At 40.1% G+C, this 20382-nt stretch overlaps 1 protein-coding gene across 1 annotated transcript in view; it reads right to left on the bottom strand.

The window, feature by feature from the left end:
* Positions 1-19721, bottom strand: part of sphk1 (sphingosine kinase 1) — a 34377-nt gene extending 14656 nt beyond the window's left edge. The window contains exon 1 of the mRNA XM_055195013.2: positions 19178-19721. Coding sequence (XP_055050988.2) covers positions 19178-19595 — 418 coding nt within the window. The 5' untranslated portion in view covers positions 19596-19721. The remainder of the gene's footprint in view (positions 1-19177) is intronic.
* Positions 19722-20382: the final 661 nt, after the last annotated feature.

Raw genomic sequence — 20382 nt, 5'->3', positions numbered from 1 at the left:
TTGAAGCTTGGAGCTCAAATTCAATCATATCAACAGTGCTAATGTTCACACAACAGACTGAAACACACACACTGTTGTTTATATTTTGCTGTACAAAAGGTTCATTCATATTACAGGAATATTTGGTGTTAGTTTTTCTCAGGACCTGTTCACCATTGATCCAGTTCAGCAGGATGGACTTGTTTCCCGGGGAGTGGTTTACACGTGGGACTCGACTGACCTACACGACAGGTGAGATGTTCAGTGCCGGTCTGAAAGACACCTCAGGTGTTGAGGTATGACAGTATGAAGGGTGTGACAGTGATCGTTCAAGACAGAGAAACGTAGTAAAGGATGACGGTTCACCATCGAAAGAATGACTAAATGCCTTTATAACGAAAGACAAACATTGAGAGGCTCCACCCACACCCAGGCATTCTTCAGCGTCAGGCTGTGGATGTTTTTTTTTCACAGTGATGGTTCATTCAAGTAGCTTGTAAACACAGTTGTAAAGAGACAATGTGTCTAAGTTATTAAAGGTTAGAAATTCTGTCACTATTTACTCTTTAGAGACTTTCTGGATTTATGGAACCATTAAAAATATGTGTAAAAATCCACTTCATTGAAGAACAACTTTGGGTTTGATATAACGTTCAGGGCAGTAATGATAAAAGGATTTCATTTAACCACATTATCTTTAGGAACCCTAATTAAATTCTTGACTATAGTTGAAGAAATTCTGTTACTTAACCTGTTAAACAGATCAGTGTTATTAGTCTGTTTCCTAGATATACCATGCTGCTTAACTTTAACCATCAAGACTTGGTTGCTAACCAGACAGATGAGAATTTTCATTCTGCTTGATCAGCTACACTTTGTTATTTTCAAGTTATTTTTGACATTGCGTCAAAAAGGGGATGAACCCAACCTGTCAGGTTGGAATTTGATCTATCCCCTATGGCAAATAAAAAACTATAGCCAAAAATATATTTTAAGTATATGCTAAATACATTTTGTAGAAAGTAATGCTCAATTGAATATATTTTTTAATTTGGAAATATATTTAGTTTAAACTTCATATATCAACATATATTTCAAAATCTATTTCAAGGGCAAATTTATTTCTAATTTTACATCCCATATGGCAAAAATATTTTCTTTACAGAAACATATTTTAAATATACACTAAATACAAGGTAATTTTATAAAGTATATTTTTGAAGTTGAAACTATGTTTCATTTCAACCTTTTTAAAACTGTTATGTTTAGGGATGGGACGATTATCCGTTTCACGATTAACCACGGTAAAATGTCCTGACGGTTAGTATTATCATTTAAAATGTAATTATCATTACAACCGTGATTACCGTCATTTTGAAAACTCGCGGTAAATCCTGTCCAGCCAGAATCAGTTTGATGCAGGCGCACACATGCAACATAGTTTTTTGCACAAGAAGGCATTTAAGGGATAATGTATTGTATTCATTCACTGTAAACTTATTAGACAGATTTATTTATTTTTTACCACAGAAATAATTTCAGGGACATGAAATATTAAATTGTGATTTTCAAAAATAAAACTTATTCAAATGTTTTCAGTGTATCAGTTCTTTTTGAACATTTCTATCTCTTTTTAACAAAACCATGATAATATTCATAGCCGTGATAACTATCCGGGAATACCGTCCCATCCCTAGTTTACAGGTTTGTAACATAAACAAATTTTTTCTTCAAATGCAACGTAAATATATTTACTTTGATTGAAATAATGTATTTTTTAATGCTTTAAAATGTATTTATTTAAAAAATATACAGTACTGTACAAAGTCTTAGGCCACCACCACCAGACTTGTTGTTTTAGAAGTTTTAAAGGTGCTCTAAGCGAATTCACGCGTTTTAGACAATAAAACATTTTTTGTTACATACAGCAAACATCTCACTATCTGCTTGCTGCCTGTCCGCTGATCAAACTGTAAAAAAGCGATCTCTGTAGACAGCCCAGGCTTCACAAACGGCAATAACAACACAGTGGCCAAACCTAGCACCACGAAACAAAACAAAGTGTTCCAGCCAATAAACGACAAGAAGGATTTGGGGGTGGGGGTTGGGCGCGTTCATGAAAGCACGGAAGAGAGGGGGAGGGGGAGGAGTTAGCTACACTCCGTTTGTTTGAAAACAGTTCAAACATCAACAACAAGTGACGTCGCACAGATTCGCTTAGAGCGCCTTTAATGTCCATCCATATTTATTTTTCAATCTATTTTATTAAGATACAAACAGGAAATACAGGAATTTAATGTGTTATCCCAAAACTAACACACCTTCTGTGTTATTATTCATTGTGCCGCCCACCACGGTCCTGCGACAGAAATGTCTTGTCTGCAAGTGTTCATTTTTCACAAAATAGAGTAACGTGAGTAACAAACTTATTTAAATTTCTGTAATTGTAACTTCGTTACTTGATTAAAAAAAATACCTTGTTACATGCTCACTACCGCCAAAAGTAATGGAATTACAGCAACGGAACCACTCTGCAATGCGTCACTCCCATCACCGTTTTCAACACAACTTATAAAATCAAGTTAAAATTGTTTAAGTTAAAGTAACAAAATATATGTTTATTTGACAAAATATTGCCTATTTTTTACACTGTTTAACTTAGTTTAACCTCAAAAGTAGTTGTAAGATTAATAAATCAACTTAAAATGACATCAAATACCCCACTGTGATGTGAAAACAGACTGACTGTTAACTTCTGAGCGAGGTGTCAGGATTAGGACAGATGAACCCAATAGCAGACGATGAAGGGTTAAACAAAAGACTTTAATGAACAACAAGACAAACAAAGCCCACGTGGGGGCAAACAGCATTAAACAACTTATGACAAAGACTAAACACTAGACTTGACTAACAACTTGACATGAAAACTAGACTAGATACTTGACTCTAATAATACACGACTGGAATACATACAAACAGTACAAAATGAATCAGCACAGGACCATGGACACAAAGGGATTTAAATAGCAAAAACTAAACAAGATAACAAGGGAGGAACAGGTGATGGGAATAAACTAATGATTAAACAATTAACAGGGAGAACAAGGGGGCGGGGTCAGGAGACGAGACACCGAAGGCACATGACTCTAAACACAAGATCATGAGCCTTCACATTAGACATGGGACTGTCAGAACCCAGCCATAATGACAAGACACAATATTAAACCGAATACAATGGCCGGACCCTGACAGTACCCCCTCCTTAAGGGACGCCACCTGGCGTCCCCAAGGGAACACACAAGACCAAGAACATGACAGATACTACAGGACAAGGATACAAACACATAAAAATATAAGATAAGTAGGTGCTGGAAAAAACAATGCAAAACTAAAAATCACACACATGAGTCCACTGTGTATAGAAGACAAACAGTCCAAGGGGGTTTGGGCAGTGGTCGCTGTGGCTCATGCGCAGACGGCTGTGGCTCATGCGCAGACGGCTGTGGCTCATGCGCAGACGGCTGTGGCTGCTGGGGGGCAGCAGGTGAGGCAGCGGACTCAGAACCAGCCATCCTGTGAACTGGCTCAAACCTGACAGCGGCCAATCCAAGAAACCGGCCGATCACGGCGGCAACCTCCCTGAAGACCGGATCCGGCCTGATGATGGCTCTCCAGAGCTCGGCAAAGAGCGCAGAACGCTCTTGGTCCAGCAGCCAGCTCGGAACAGGGCGCACTTCAATGGGCAGCAGAACAAAAGCATGGGATACAACGGCAGGACCCAACTCCGTCGCTGGGTTCAATTCTGGCTGATTCATTCTGTCAGGATTAGGACAGATGAACCCAATAGCGGACGATGAAGGGTTAAACAAAAGACTTTAATGAACAACAAGACAAACAAAGCCCACGTGGGGGCAAACAGCATTAAACAACTTATGACAAAGACTAAACACTAGACTTGACCAACAACTTGACATGAAAACTAGACTAGACTAGATACTTGACTCTAATAATACACGACTGGAATACATACAAACAGTACAAAATGAATCAGCACAGGACCATGGACACAAAGGGATTTAAATAGCAAAAACTAAACAAGATAACAAGGGAGGAACAGGTGATGGGAATAAACTAATGATTAAACAATTAACAGGGAGAACAAGGGGGCGGGGTCAGGAGACGAGACACCGAAGGCACATGACTCTAAACACAAGATCATGAGCCTTCACATTAGACATGGGACTGTCAGAACCCAGCCATAATGACAAGACACAATAGGTGTGTTCGACTTCTTGCGGCGCTGCGCAGACCGATCGGTGGCTGACTTGAAGCAGTGCATTCCGGTTAGTATTTTTGTCCGACTTCAGCTGGCGCTGCAGGCACGTGATTGTGTCATATGGGTTTTAAGTACCGCGAGAGCGGTTCGAGATCAGCCGCCTGAGTAAGCCAGCGCAGTTCGCGAAGAGGAGCTGCACGGGCTGTAATGACGACACAGCTGTTTCACGATTGGTCGGATTCACCACATGACAACAATCACGTGCATTTCGTGTTTATTTTCACGCCCTCAGTTCCACAAATGCTCACAAATCTGTATTTTTATAACAGTTAAAGCTAATTTCATGTAGTCGCGATGTTATAGTGTGTCATCTTCATCAAAATAAATTGGATAAAATACGTAGACCCCACTACATTGGTATTTAAATAATATATGCTTATGTTGAACTCTTTATTCTTGTAAAACACTGCTGTAAGCCTCTTCAGTTCCACTCATGCTCATACACGGACATTCAAAACAGTATAATTCACTTTTTATGTAGTTTACATCTTACAAATCATGTTTAATGTGATTAAGCAAGCAAACGGCACGTGATCAGCCATGCCTGACGTAAATGCAGCAAGCTACGGGAACCACAGCGCGTCCGACTTCACGTCTCCGTTTTCAGCTCCTCCCCGCCTGCACGCGGCTAATCTCGCCGATCGGTTACATCCAGCCACAGCCGATGTTGAACACACCTATTATTAAACAGAATACAATGGCCGGACCCTGACACGAGGCATCTGTTAGACATCTGCAGAAATGTCCAGGGTAAGCTAACATACTGGTTCAAGTTAGTTTAGTAATATGTTTACAAAAAATATATTTTACATCCATATATATACACTATAAAAGATGATGTGTTAATTTTTTACACATTGTGGGGTATTTGATGTCATTTTAAGTTGATTTATTAATCTTACAACTACTTTTGAGGTTAAACTAAGTTAAACACTGTAAAAAATAGGCAATATTTTGTCAAATAAACATATATTTTGTTACCTTAACTTAAACAATTTTAACTTGATTTTATACGTTATGTAAACTTATCTCTTAAACACATCTTGTGTGTTTTATTAAGGTTTAAGAGATCCTGTAGTTTCCTGCTATTGCTCAAGTGGAAGGGGAGTTTACCCTAAACAATTTTAACTTGATTTTATAAGTTATGTCATCATAAGCCAAAACTTACAATATTAGGTTGAATTGACTTGTAAAACCAAGTTGTTTTAACTTCATGCTGCATTCTTTTTATAGTATAGTTAATGACTAAATTTTCTTTAAAAAAGTGTCTTCTCTGGTTTCATAAGTTGTTTTATATGAGTTTAGACAGAATAATTAATAATTTATTTTTATTTATTCATGTGCATCATTACACAGAATTGTTAACTGAAGTCTCTGGATGTATTTTGTCATTGGTGTATTTAAGTAAATTGGTGCTATCATGTTTTATTGTTTAAGGTTTTGCTCTTTGTTGTATTACATTTGTTTTTATAAAAGCTACTTCCGACCAGTGTTTTACTTTGATACAGTCACTTTTCTTACGGTAAATCACTGTAACGCATGGTCTCAAGGGGCTTATTGTAAAAGACCTTTGCCACGTCCTGTGGATTAAAGTCTTTAAACAAGCAGCAGTAGGAGGTTTTTAACCTGAATTACATCCGTATCCCAGAATGCTCCTGGAGAAGAGGCGGTAATGAGCTCCTCTGGGTGCTGTGCCAGACCATAGTGCACACATACGGATGAATGGCATCTTTCAGTGGGTAGCCAGCGTGGAGTTGGCACAGCAAAGGAACCCGACTCTTACCCGCCGGCAAACAACTCTCTGTCACAGGAGAAGATCCAAAATACACACACACAGACAGAGAGAGAGGTACGAGGATTCATTCAATCACACACATCTCTGTTTGTGAGAATGAGAAACACCCACAGCCGTCATTATCACAGATCTTAGACTGATTAAAATTCATTCGCACAACGATTTACACTAACAAACTCTTATTAGCACTACAGCGCTTTCATTACCTCAAACCACAAAGGCTTGAAATTAAACGAGCAACCAATTTACCATTAAACCTCATGCTCTGTACTTCACACGGATCAGCCTGCATAGACATTTACATCTATACAAATAAATCATATTCTCTGTTTGTAAATCTACAGAGCTGTCTTGCTGGATTTGTTGCAGTGCATTCTGGGATTGTCTTCTCTGCCCAGGACACATGCAATTAAGCCAAAACAAGGTATAAAAATGTAGCATGAAATCACTTGAAAAGCGCTGTGTCCCGGATTGGTCAGATAATCTGTACGCTGTGATTGGAATACCTCTGACCTCAGCCACAAATGTGACGCTTCTTACCATGTTTGAAAGATACGCTCACAATGCAATGCTAACAGGAGTAACGTACAGGCTGTGAGTTTGAAGCGAAAGGAATTATGATAATGATCGTCGTGTCCACATTACCAGGTCAAGGAAGTAAACTGTTTCCCACAATCTGTGTTTTTGTAGTCGAAGAAAAGAGATTTATGTTGGAGATGATAACCTGCGTCATTGTTTACTTTGGAGTTTGTATCTTTTGCATATCGTTAAAGGCGCTCTAAGCGAATTGACGCGTTTTAGACCATAAAACATTTTTTGTTACATACAGCAAACATCTCCTCACTATCTGCTTGCTACCTGTCCGCTGATCAAACTGTAAAAAACGCAATCTCTGTAGACAGCTCAGGCTCGACAAACGGCAATATCAACATAGTAGCCAAACCTACAAACAGAAACCATAACAAAGTGTTCCAGCCAATAAACGACAAGAAGGATTTGGGGGTGGGGGTTGGGCGCGTTCATGAAAGCACGGACGGGAGAGGGAGGAGGAGGCGTTAGCTACGCTCCGTTTGTTTGAAAACAGGAAGTGACGTCGCACATTATTTGCTTAGAGAGCCTTTAACATGAACTAATACACACCAAAGGAAATCTAAAATTGTGAATCTGATAATTGGTGCTCTTTAATGTCTGCATAGAGTGTGTTTCTGGTCTAAGCTGCAAAAATGTAATGGTTGTTAGGGAATTCTGGCGGTCGTTAGGGTGTTCCTGATGGTTGTTATGGTATTCTGGATGGTTGTTAGGGAATTCTGGTGGTCGTTAGCGTGTAATAGATGTTTGTTAGGAAGTTCTGGGGGATTGTTAGGGTGTACTTGATGGTTGTAAGGGAATTCTGGGGGTCATCAGGATATACTAGATGGTTGTTAGGGAATTCTGGGGGTCGTTAGGGTGTACTGGGTGGTTGTTAGGGTATTCTGGGGGTCGTTAGGGTGTACTAGATGGTTGTTACGGAATTCTGGGGGTCATGAGGGTGTTCCTGATGGTTGTTATGGTATTCTGGATGGTTGTTAGGGAATTCTGGGGGTCGTTGGCGTGTACTAGATGTTTGTTAGGGAATTCTGGGGGGTTGTTATGGTGTACTTGATGGTTGTTAGGGAATTCTGGGGGTCATTGGGCTGTACTGGATGGTTGTTAGGGTATTCTGGGGGTCGTTAGGGTGTACTAGATGGTTGTTAGGGAATTCTGGGGGTCATGAGGGTGTACTAGATGGTTGTTAGGGAATTCTTGTGGTCATTAGCGTGTAATAGATGTTTGTTAGGAAATTCTGGGGGATTGTTAGGGTGTACTTGATGGTTGTAAGGGAATTCTGTGGGTCATCAGGATATACTAGATGGTTGTTAGGGAATTCTGGGGGTCGTTGGGGTGTACTGGATGGTTGTTAGGGTATTCTGGGGGTCGTTAGGGTGTACTAGATGGCTGTTAGGGAATTCTGGGGGTTGTCAAGGTGTACTGGATGGTTGTTAGGAAATTCTTGTGGTCGTTAGCGTGTAATAGATGTTTGTTAGGAAATTCTGGGGGATTGTTAGGGTGTACTTGATGGTTGTAAGGGAATTCTGGGGGTCATCAGGGTATACTAGATGGTTGTTAGGGAATTCTGGGGGTTGTTAGGGTGTACTGAATGGTTGTTAGGGTATTCTGGGGGTCGTTAGGGTGTACTAGATGGTTGTTAGGGAATTCTGGGGGTCATGAGGCTGTACTAGATGGTTGTTAAGGAATTATGGGGTTTGTTGGGATGTACTGGATGGTTGTTAGGGTATTCTGGGGGTCGTTAGGGTGTACTAGATGGTTGTTAGGGAATTCTGGGGGTCATGAGGGTGTACTAGATGGTTGTTAGTGAATTCTGGGGGTTGTTAAGGTGTACTGGATGATTGTTAGGAAATTCTAGTGGTCGTTAGCGTGTAATAGATGTTTGTTAGGAAATTCTGGGGGATTGTTAGGGTGCATTTGATGGTTGTAAGGGAATTCTGGGGGTCATGAGGGTGTACTAGATGGTTGTTAGGGAATTATGGGGGTTGTTGGTGTGTACTGGATGGTTGTTAGGGTATTCTGGGGGTCTGTAGGGTGTACTAGATGTTTTTTTGCATATCGTTAACATGTAATAATACACACACACACACACACCAATGGAAATGTAAAATCGTGTACCTGATAACTTTTTAAATTTCTGCATAGAGTGTGTTTATGGTCTAAGCTGCAAAAATGTAAATATTTATGGGTATGACATCACCAGCTCATTAACATATTAGCATATTAATATAGAGGTGTTTTTGATTGTTCACACTGACTCAGGGCGTACTCACATTATACAAATCAAACCAACCCGTGCCCCAGCGCGATTGTCCCCCCTCCCCTACTCCCCCTCTGGCCTGCACTCACATAGCGTTTCAGCATTCGTGCCGGAGCACGTTTACTTCATTATGGCGCGTACCGGAGCACGCTTACGTCATTATGGTGCGACGGTTTCGGGATAAACAGGAAGAGCGGCGGTGTGACTGAACACAATGGAGTCCATCGCTCTGTTTACTCTGTGGATAATTTTAAGTCGGTTGGTCCACGGTGGTCCACAGCCTTCTCACAGCCTGTTGCTAAACAAATCTATCGCCTTTGTGGCACGAAAATGGTCACGTAATCGTGCTGCTCGTATGAGGAGGTTTGCAAGGTACCAGCTGAAGTGCAGCAAGGACTTTGCAGCTTTGATTACGGACTACAGTTCCCGTACATCGACAAGGTAAGAATTAAGATACTGAAATGTCATTGAACACAAATGAAAAGTGTATTGTGAAATTTGAAATTCAATATGTTTATATAATATATGTTTATGTTTTTTTATTATTACGACAGTAGCGTTCTAAAGCTAATAATCATGTAACTTGTTGGTTTTGGAGCGTCACAAAACCGTGACGTCACGCGTCCTGTTCCGTACTCCAGCACAGTTAGCGCTCATACTGCATGCGAACCGCGCCTGAGTCCAACTGAACCGTGCTCTGGCCCACCTCTTCCAAGCGGGCCAGGGCCGGCTAATCGAGCCGCGCCCGGGCACGGTTCGGAGCACTCACACTAGTCAAACGAACCGCGCTTTGGTGGTCAAACGCACTCGGGCACGGTTCAAACTGGCTAGTGTGAGTAGGTCCTTAAAGCATCACTGCGTTAAAAGTGAGAACATTTGGAGACAACACAAGTTTCAAGTTTCAAGTTTACTTTAATTATAAAGCACATTTAAAACAACCTTGGTTGACCAAAGTGCTGTACAACATATTTCCAAGAACAAAAATCAAACATTTACAAAACATTAAAAGCACAAGAGTATAAATAAGTTTTTAAAAGGCTTCTAAACTCTGTCTCTGTGGTTGCTGTTTTAATATCTAAAGGCAATCTGTTCCATAGCCTGGGGCCAGCTACCGCAAAGGCTCTGTCACCTCTGCATCTCAGTCTGGATTTGGGTACTCGTAGCATGTGATTATTCTGTGATCTGAGCAGTCGGATTGGTTTATGTTCAATAATCAAATCACAAATGTGTGTGCTGTGCCATATGTTTAGTGTGTGTGTTTGAGTGAGACTTTATTTCTTTATAAAGAAAAGCCTATTTTAGGACTATTCATTTTTTTTAAATTGCAGTGATATTATCATGCCAATAACCACATTCCCTTGAACCACATTTGCATTAATATAATGCAAACATATGCTATTATTTATATTTTTCAAATTTACATTATGATATTTTCTGCATGTGCAGTGCAACATATATAAATAGTAGTCAAACATAATTAATTTTCTTAATACAGAAATATATTCACAATCTTATTTCAGGGTGAAATGTTTTGTTTTCTTCAGTCAGTCAGAGCAAGAAGACTCCTGAGATTCAGTCACTGAACACGAGCTTGTATTTATTGTCCTTGACTAGGACTAAATTTCTCTCTGATTCATGTGTGCTGAGGAAAACATCATTCACTGCTAACACTAGAAATCAGATGAGCTTTAAAAAGTCCCCCAGATATCTACAGATAGAAATTCATTAATTTACAGTATTATTGAGCTTAAAAATCTCTTATATGTTTACCTCATGACACTCTTCTGCAGTTAATCTGTTACTAAACTGTGTAATCATTCAGACTTACATGCAAAATCTCAGAGGACGCACCAGTAAGAAATTACCAAGAAACCTCAGCAGTCAAATACAGTAATAACAATCCACATCTATCCATCTGTTTCCATCGTTCATTCTTCCTAATACTGAGAGAAAGCAATGAAACATCATTGAGAACACTATTAAGTTTCCTTTCTTGAGCAACAACATCTGAGTGGCAAACCTTTCTCTTGTATGAATGAAAGCTGATCTGTAATCAGATCTTATCTAATCAGTTCTCAGTGTTCTCGTGTATGCTGCGGTGTGTCTGATCCTGACCTCAGGTGTGTGTTTACAGCTATATAAAGGCTCTCAGAGGGATGCAAAATAAAGAGACGCACTGTCCCACGATGGCTTTGGTCTCATTATTTCACAGGACAAACACTATCACCTTATGTCTTATTTCTTATGTCTGCAGAGTTTACTGTACTACTACAGAAAAACTCATGGAAACACTTTCTGAAGAACATGATGATGTGAATTAATAAAGCCCAAGCACAGCTCACTGACATGATGCTTGGGTATACTGGGACATTTCCAGGGGATTCTAGGGGTCATTAGATGGTTGTTAGGGAATTCTGAGGTCATTATGATGGTTGTTGGGGAATTCTGCGGGGGTTGTTAAGGTGTTCTTGATGGTTGTAAGGGAATTCTGGTGGTCGTTAGGGTGTACTAGATGGTTGTTAGGGATTTCTGGGGGTTGTAAGAGTGTATTAGATGGTTGTTAGGGTATTCTGGGGGTCATTATGATGGTTGTTGGTTGTTGGGGAATTCTGGGGTGTTGTTAAAGATACAATTTGTATTTATGTGCCGAAAGATGGCGCCAGATCAAACAAAAACAATGATGCTGTTTACTGACGCTCTGAAGCAGCGTGGAATTATGGGATTTGTAGTCTTTAACTTTAGCCATCAATCAGACGAGAACGAGAAATCACGTTGATGGATAAGGTAATCAAGTCTTATAAATGTTGCATTTGATGACATCGTTTATTTCATTATGTAAGTTTATATGTGATGTTCAAAACGACATTGTTAGTCATATTGATATTACAGTATTAGTCCAAATTCGATGGTAAACACAGCTCAGAATTAAGTTTTCAACTTACAATCTACAATGATTTTTCACATAATGTTTTGACAGTACAAATCTTATTGTGAAGTGTCTTAAAATGACCATTTATATTGCTGTACAATACCTTTTGATGTGCATATCGTCCGCGGGAAGACGCGCTGATTACAGTCTACACACTAATGTTGTGATCAATATAATAGCATACGTTTTTGAAGGGTTACGAATCAAAACAACTCACCCATCGCGTAAAACACAAGCAGGATCAGAATCTCACAATACCTTTGATGTGCATATCGTCCGCGGGAAGACACGCTGATTACAGTAATGTTGTCATCAATATAATAGCATACGTTTTTTGAAGGGTTACGAATCAAAACAACTCACCCATCGCGTAAAACACAAGCAGGATCAGAATCTCGGTCTAGTTAAATGTTGTCGTGAAGCTCTCTCTATCCAGATAATGCAACACCAAATTGATCCTCCCTCGTTTTGTTCCAAACTCTTCTTGGGTCGTTTGGTTGGCCCGTACGCTTACAGGAGCTGACACAACCAGCAGCAGACGGTAAAGAGTTATCCATAACTCCATAAGCACGCGCATAGTTCCGCATTTGTCCACAACACTGGCTGCGTCCGAAAACTCAAGGCAGTGAGGACTGTGAGGACTTGTGGCCTCGCTGCCTCATGAGGACATGACTTCGGACTCGGAGGCCTGAAGGCAGCTCAGAGAAAGGCTTTCCGACGCACTTCAAAGGCAGCGTGTTTGAAATAAAAACAGAGAGCGCCTTTGTGATAACTAATCACATATTTGAAAACTACAATACTAATTTCTCGCTAGAAATGAAATTAAAATGCTTAAAAAGTGAAAATATACGTTTATTTTCACTAAATTTGTGCTCCAGCCGCTTCCTTGGCCGCCATTTTATTTTTACCAGTGTGGTCATGTGGTTTACGTCAGTAAAGGCGGTGACAAAGGGTCACATGGATATTAACGTCATTGACAGGAGACTGCACTGCCCCGTGTCAATGTTTTGAATGGAAATTTTCTCACGATTTACAAGTAGTAGAAAACATTACAGATATTGATAGTAATCAGCTGGACAAAATATATAACACTGGCCTAGTGGTTTTTGGAGATTTTACTGCAAATATCTTACAAATTGCACCTTTAAGGTGTACTTGATGGTTGTAAGGGAATTCTGGTGGTCGTTAGGGTGTACTAGATGGTCGTTAGGGAATTCTGGGGGTTGTAAGAGTGTATTAGATGGTTGTTAGGGTATTCCAACATGATCTCACAAAGTTCCGTTACATAGTCACGGAATTTTGTGCTCATTTTTCCGTGGCATTCTCACGGACTTCCGCATTTTTCCGTGGCCCTGCTACGAACTGTCTTTTTCCATGGCATTCTCACGGATTGGTTACTCAACTGCTTTTTCCTATTTTCAAACCATTTTCGCTTCGGTTTAGGGTTAGATTTGGTGTTTGCATTAGTATGTCACTTTAACTATTGGTTTATACTATTTTTTCTGATTTATTCGTTTATATTTTCTAAACTTTAAACAATTGTCGCCTGGCGTTGGGGTTAGAGTTGGGTTTAGGTAGGGATGTCATTTCATGTAAATCTAAACCTAAACCGAAGCGAAAATGGTAAGAAAATAGGACAAAACAGTTGAGTAACCAATCCGTGAGAATGCCACGGAAAAGACAGTCCATAGCAGGGCCACGGAAAAATGCGAAGATCCGTGAGAATGCCACGGAAAAATGAGCACAAAATTCCGTGACTATGCCACAGAAATTCGTGAGATCAGGTTGGGTATTCTGGGGGTCATTATGATGGATGTTGGTTGTTGGGGAATTCTGGGGGGTTGTTAAGGTGTACTTGATGGTTGTAAGGGAATTCTGGTGGTCGTTAGGGTGTACTAGATCGTCGTTAGGGAATTCTCGGGGTTGTAAGAGTGTATTAGATGGTTGTTAGGGTATTCTGTGGGTCATTATAATGATTGTTGGTTGTTGGGGAATTCTGGCGGGTTGTTAAAGTGTACTTGATGGTTGTAAGGGAATTCTGGTGGTCGTTAGGGTGTACTAGATGGTTGTTAGGGAATTCTGGGGGTTGTAAGAGTGTATTGGATGGTTGTTAGGGTATTCTGGGGGTCATTATGATGGTTGTTGGGGAATTCTGGGGGGTTGTTAAGGTGTACTTGATGGTTGTAAGGGAATTCTGGTGGTCGTTAGGGTGTACTAGATGGTCGTTAGGGAATTCTCGGGGTTGTAAGAGTGTATTAGATGGTTGTTAGGGTATTCTGGGGGTCATTATGATGGTTGTTGGTTGTTGGGGAATTCTGGGGGGTTGTTAGAATTTGTTGGTTGTTAGGGAATTCTGGGGGGTTGTTAAGGTGTACTTGATAGTTGTAAGGGAATTCTGGGGGTCTTTAGGGTGTACTAGATGGTTAATATGGAATTGTGGTCGTCATTAGGGTGTATTAGATGGTTGTTAGAGTATTCTGGAGGTTGTCAGGGTGTGCTAGATGGTTGTTAGGATATTCTGGAGGTTGTCAGGATGTACTAGATGGTTGTTAGGGAATTGTGGTGGTCGTTGTGGTGTATTAGATAGTTGTTAGGGTATTTTGGAGGTTGTTAGGGTGTGATAGATGGTTGTTAGGGTAGTCTGGAGGTTGTTATGGTGTACTAGATGGTTGTTAGGGTATTCTGGAGGTTGTTAGGGTGTACTAGAGGGTTGTTAGGGAATTGTGGTGGTCGTTATGGTGTATTAGATAGTTGTTAGGGTATTTTGGAGGTTGTTAGGGTGTGCTAGATGGTTGTTAGGGTATTCTGGAGGTTGTTAGGATGTACTAGATGGTTGTTAGGGAATTCTGGGGGTCATTAGGTTGTAGTAGATGGTTGTTAGGGATTTCTGGGGGTTGTTAGGGTGTTCTAGATGGTTGTTTGGGAATACTGGGGTCATTAGGGTGTACTGGATGGTTGTTAAGGGGTTCTGGGTGTTTGTAGGGTGTTCTGGGTGGTAACTAGGGTGTTTTGGGTGGTTCCTATGGTGTCTCTGGGTGTTTATAGGATCTTCTGGGGGATTGCTAGGGTGTCTCTTGGTGTTTTTATGGTGTTCTAGGTGGTTACTAGGGCATTCAGGGAAATTGCTATGGTGGTAATGGAATTCTGAGGTTGTTAGGTTTTCTTGATGGCTGCAACGGGATTCTGGTTGTTAGAGTGTTCTGGGTGATTCCAGGGTATTCTGGGTGGTTACTAGGGTATTCAGGAAAGTTGCTAGGATATGGTGTTCTGGGTGGTTCCTAGGGTGTTCTGGGTGGCTGATAGTGTGTTCTGGGAGGTTGCCAGTGTGTTCTAAGCAGTGGCGGCTGGTGACTTCTTTTTCCGAGGGTGCTCGATGTGAAGTTGATCACAACATGTATGCAGCCTAGATGTGTGTGGTCCCTTTTTCAAAATATGTGTTCTGCGACTCGAGAGATCCTGTGTGCATCACGTGTTTTGTCAAAATAAGTGCCTGCTTAGATGCGTCTAAAAGGGCAATGATAAAAGAGACACTCGCATTTGCCAGATACTCGCATAATCTCATGCATAATCAGAGTTTACTGTTAAGGGAGTGCTTTGCATGTATTTTGTGAACGTGAACGTCTCTTTTATCATAAATGGTTCTGACGCGTGTGCAGCAGGCACTTATTTTGACAAAACGCGTGATCCACACAGGATCTCTCGAGCGTAAAACACATATTTTGAAAAAAGGAACCACACACATGACACTCCGAACACTTATTTTGAATTAGTGCCCCTCGGATGAGCAGTCATGAGCTGCCACTGGTTCTAAGTGGGTACTATTGTATTTATGGAGGTTGCTAGGGTGTTTTGGGTGTCTGCTAAGGTGTTGTGTACTGGGTGTTCCACCCCTAAATCTGTGATATTGGTCTCTAGATGTATCTGAGGTCACTTCTGTTTGTAATGTAAATCTTTTGGAATTTTTGTGTTTTGTTTTATTGTGATAATCATAAGTCTGATCTTTGAGATAAATAATGACATCTTAAAAATCCAGGCCAATGTATGCAGGGATCCCTGATCAGATACGGTTTGACAGAAGAAAGGTCAAGGATAAGAGGTCATTGAAGCGATGGGAGATGAAACACTAGAGGGAATTATGGACTTGTGACATAGAAAGAAACAGACAGATCACTTCTCTCTATCTCCAACACTTGCTCTAGGGAAAACTGCACTGAGCAGAGATCTTGTGAACTTGTGAACTGTCTGTCACTACATTGTGCTGTCTCTCTCTCTCTCTGCACAATTACTCTCTTCCACTACAGTAACTGCATTTAAATGAGCATACACTTAAACTATCACACACAGCTGCTTTTCTTTCAAGCACATCACAGGGATTAATGTATAGAAATGATTTTGAATGCACAAGTAATATTCATATGACATCACTCATAAATGTATCACACATAAAATAATCTTAAAAGTCCACATGAAATGACATTTACCAGCGACGTCACTTGTGTAACGTTCAGTATTGTGTGATGTATTTCAGAGTGAAACTGGAGTGAACCGTTCCTCTTCTGAAACACCAACATGTCTGAAGAGGATTTTTGACCTGGACGTGAAATCTGAAGGTCAAATCCAGAGCATCACAACATGTCCCAATGGTAAGATACTGTTTCAAATCTGCTATCTGCCCTAAACCTTCTTTCATTCATCATTAAAATACTGCATTGACTTTTCTTAGAAAGGAATGCTCTGAAATACTCTGAAGAACAATATGACTCCCGTCCAATGATTGAAACGTCAAGGACAACTCCTACAAAATAAAAGATTTGTCACTCTTAATGTCTCTCAGCTTTTAGTTAAAAGATTAAATCTGTAATATGTAGATTTTGTTTCCTTTCCAATTTCAGAGATGAAGGACAATTCACATGTGACTTCACTTCAGTTCTCTGTGCTAAAATGGAGAAGCTCATTTAAAATACATGTATTCTGTTAAATAGTGTATTATCATCTGCTCTGGATCACATATGCTGAAACAGGCTCATCAATTAATCATATACTGTATTGAGACACTGAGCACTCAATGCTACACCGTGCCGACTCTCATCATACACTATGGTATATAAAGGGCTCAGATGCAAAATGCCACCTTCGCCAAAAAATAATGATAATGACTCTCGAGATGAATTATATGTTCATTAAATACTTTCACTTTCAGAAATACTGGTTAATCAGCTAAAAGTCCTCTAAGTGCTCCGAAGATAAATTGAAAGAACGACAATGCATGAAACAACCATGGATCACATTCAAACTTGTGTGCCTTGTGAGTACCTAAATACAACTCAAATTCGGATTTAATCATTTGCAATTTTGCAAATGTGCAATTTTGCATAGTTTTATCTTCAGTGATTTTGCACGTTCAAAGAATTAGATTTTCTTCAGAAGTTAAGACTATAAACACTCAGTGGTGCTTTCAAAACATTGTTCTTCTTTACTAGTGGCTTGACATGTCAACTTTTGGCTCGGCCAATGTGTTTATGGGCCTGTTTGCCTAAAGTGGAGGAGTGTTTGAGAAACCTGTTTGTAAAAACAATTCCAGCAAAGCCACACAAATCACCTTTAAACTGACTACAGCCAGAGTTAAAGGGTTAGGGTTTTATATAAGGAATTAATTAAGATGCTTAGCTTTACAAACATCACTTATAAATAATAACTATGTACAAACATGAATAATTTGGGTATTATTTTGGCTTGTGCTTTATGTCCATGAGAATACAGAAAATCTAAAACAATCTGTCAACAGAACCCTCAGGGTTACTCGGGGTCATTATTAAAATGACCTCATCATTCAGAACCTCCAGATTTTTGCTCTGGAACCCCAGATCTGTCTGAGTCTGATCAAATATCTGTACCCATGAAACCAAGTCTCTCTGGAGATGAAACTGGAGTGGATTTCAGCTGTTTATAGAAGAAACTGAGAATCACAGATGCATCTCTCTGGAGGAGGCTTCAAAGATTTTAATCTGGCAGATGATGTGGGACATAATTAAAGTCTTTACTGCCTAAATGATGGCAGAATAATAATTTAATCAAAGTGTATAAAACAACTGAATGCCATGCAAACAAATTTGATCTAATAAGAGAACTTGTCAGTGTTTAAGGAGACGTGCATGCACTGGAAAAGTCACTTCAAACCAGTACCTGTTAACTGGTGAAGCGTCATCAAAATCAACTAAAGGTAATGCAGTGGTGGGTCATATCCACTCACACTCTTAATAATAAAGCAATGCCATAAATAGATAAATCATTTTTGGTTCCTCAAAGAACTGTTCAGTAACAGGATCATTTAATACCTTTTTATAATCTAAGGAACCTTTCTTCATCACAAAGAACCTCTTTGGATGATAATGGTTCATATTTAGCCTAAAATATGGGTCAGTGCAATATCAGGACAGTTAGGGCATAAAATTGTGTTTTTTGTGGTAAAGTTGATGCTTTCCTGTTATGTCCTTTGTTGCCCACTCTTGTTGTTATTGTTTGTTTTAATATGATGTGATCACTGTTTTTGTCCTTGTCTTTTTGTATATAGACTGTATAGTGTTTTTGTATGTATTTATTAACTGGCATCAATCTGCCAAGGGGTCTGCAGATGGAAATTGGTCTAAGGCTATAATCTGACATATTTACATTTGTGAAAATGTTCATTAATATGTATTGTTCCCCTTTTTTTCTTTCCTTCAAATAAAAAAAATAAAATGGTTCTTCTGTGAAGCACTTTTTTTTCAGAGTGCATATTCTCTGAACACCTGTGAAACCAGATTTTAGGTGTCTTAGTTTGAGAGTTCAGACTATCAGTTCACCGGTTACACTGAGAGTCATCGAGCAGGTCAAACTTGTTCTCAACAGGAATGTCATTTTAATTGATGCATGTTTTTCTTCCTGGAAAATATTCATTTTTCATCACCACATTACAGCTCAACTGTGTGTGAATGGAATGAAACATCGTACCACCATGACATGTAGCAGAAAACACCAAGTTTTCGACTTGGGTACAATATATTAATATACTTTTTGTGCCAAGTCTAAAAAGTTCCATTTCCATAGTATGTGCCCAAAAATCAGAAATTTTTCATGTCAAAAACACTGTTTAGATAACATCCCACCAATAGAACCCAACACAAGTAGAGTACGCGCACAGACCATTATAGTTTCCATACAACTCCCAATATAACCATTACAACAAGTGTTTCACAGTTTTCCTCTCCTAAAGTCGTTTTATGAATTAAACTCTTTAAAAAGTTTGTTTCTCACCGCCTGAGTGTCCGGTACAGCGCGCGCTGTTCTGTCGGATGGCTCGCGCCCACCGCTCCGCCTCGCGCAGGTTCGCTTGCGCATCATCCTCTTGATCGAGACGAAAGCACCGCTCGTCCCTGTGTCGTACTGGACTCGAACACATCCACCGGTAGCGGTACGGGTAGAAATAGGCGCACAAGTACGCGCTCCCGTCCTCGCACTCGGCTAGGTGCGCGCGGCTCCCCGCGCAGTCGCGCAGGTCCAGATGCTCCGGTGGTGATGGAGAAGAGGTGATCCTTTGGACCGTGAGGCAGCTGTCCGTCAAATCCAGACTGTATGTGACCTGCCCTGTCTCCGCGTCCGTGAACAGACCGTGCATGTGCGCGCCCGCGGCGGGACCGTTTTTCAGCCGCTGCGACGCGTGCGGTTCATCCATCCCGTGACGGGACGTTGCTGCAGTGAGTGAGAGCCTCCACGGGACTGTGTGTGAGCAGATGTGTATGTGTGTTTGTGGGCGCGCGCGCGCGCGTGAGGGTTCAAAACATCTCTCCCTAGTGACAGAAAAGCGCATGACATTGAAATAACCGAAACATGTCAAAAAATATCATGTTATTGTATACTTACAAACAACTAACGTAGTACCATACAGTATTTGAAAGTGTGAAATGATATTTTAAGATACTAAATTATTGCAGCGCACAGAAAATAATAATATTACCATGGGACATATTAAAAATTATGATCTTACCAAGATTCATGCTTAAAATATTATTAACTAACTCCAGCACAGTAGCTAAGTGTTATAATGCAAAAATGGTAATATAATATATTAAAAACACACTTTTTGTTAATGTTTTATTATAGTTCATATTATATTATAGTTCTATTTATTACTGCAGTACTTCTAAAGTTTGGGAAGTAATCTGGAGCAGTGCTCCTCTAATTAAAAAAAATCCAGCTAAAACCATGAGCTAGTAGCTGGTTTTAGCTGGTTTAAGGTAGTAGCTGGTTTAAGATCGTCCAGATGGTGTGTCAACTCATTTGGCCTTTTAGCCTGACCAGCTAAGTCCAACTAGACCAGCTTAAAAAAACAGCTGGGAGACCAGCTAAAACCAGCTCACGAGCTATGCTGGTTTTATCTGTTTTTTGTCAGGGGGGGGGGGATTTCAGATAAAGTCAATATGTGGAAAACACATGCACATGATGTATTTTCCTTGGGTTTC

This window comes from Misgurnus anguillicaudatus, chromosome 19, assembly GCF_027580225.2.
Source record: "Misgurnus anguillicaudatus chromosome 19, ASM2758022v2, whole genome shotgun sequence".
Classification (NCBI taxonomy): Eukaryota; Metazoa; Chordata; class Actinopteri; order Cypriniformes; family Cobitidae; genus Misgurnus; species Misgurnus anguillicaudatus.
This window is presented reverse-complemented; position numbering and strand designations above follow the sequence as displayed.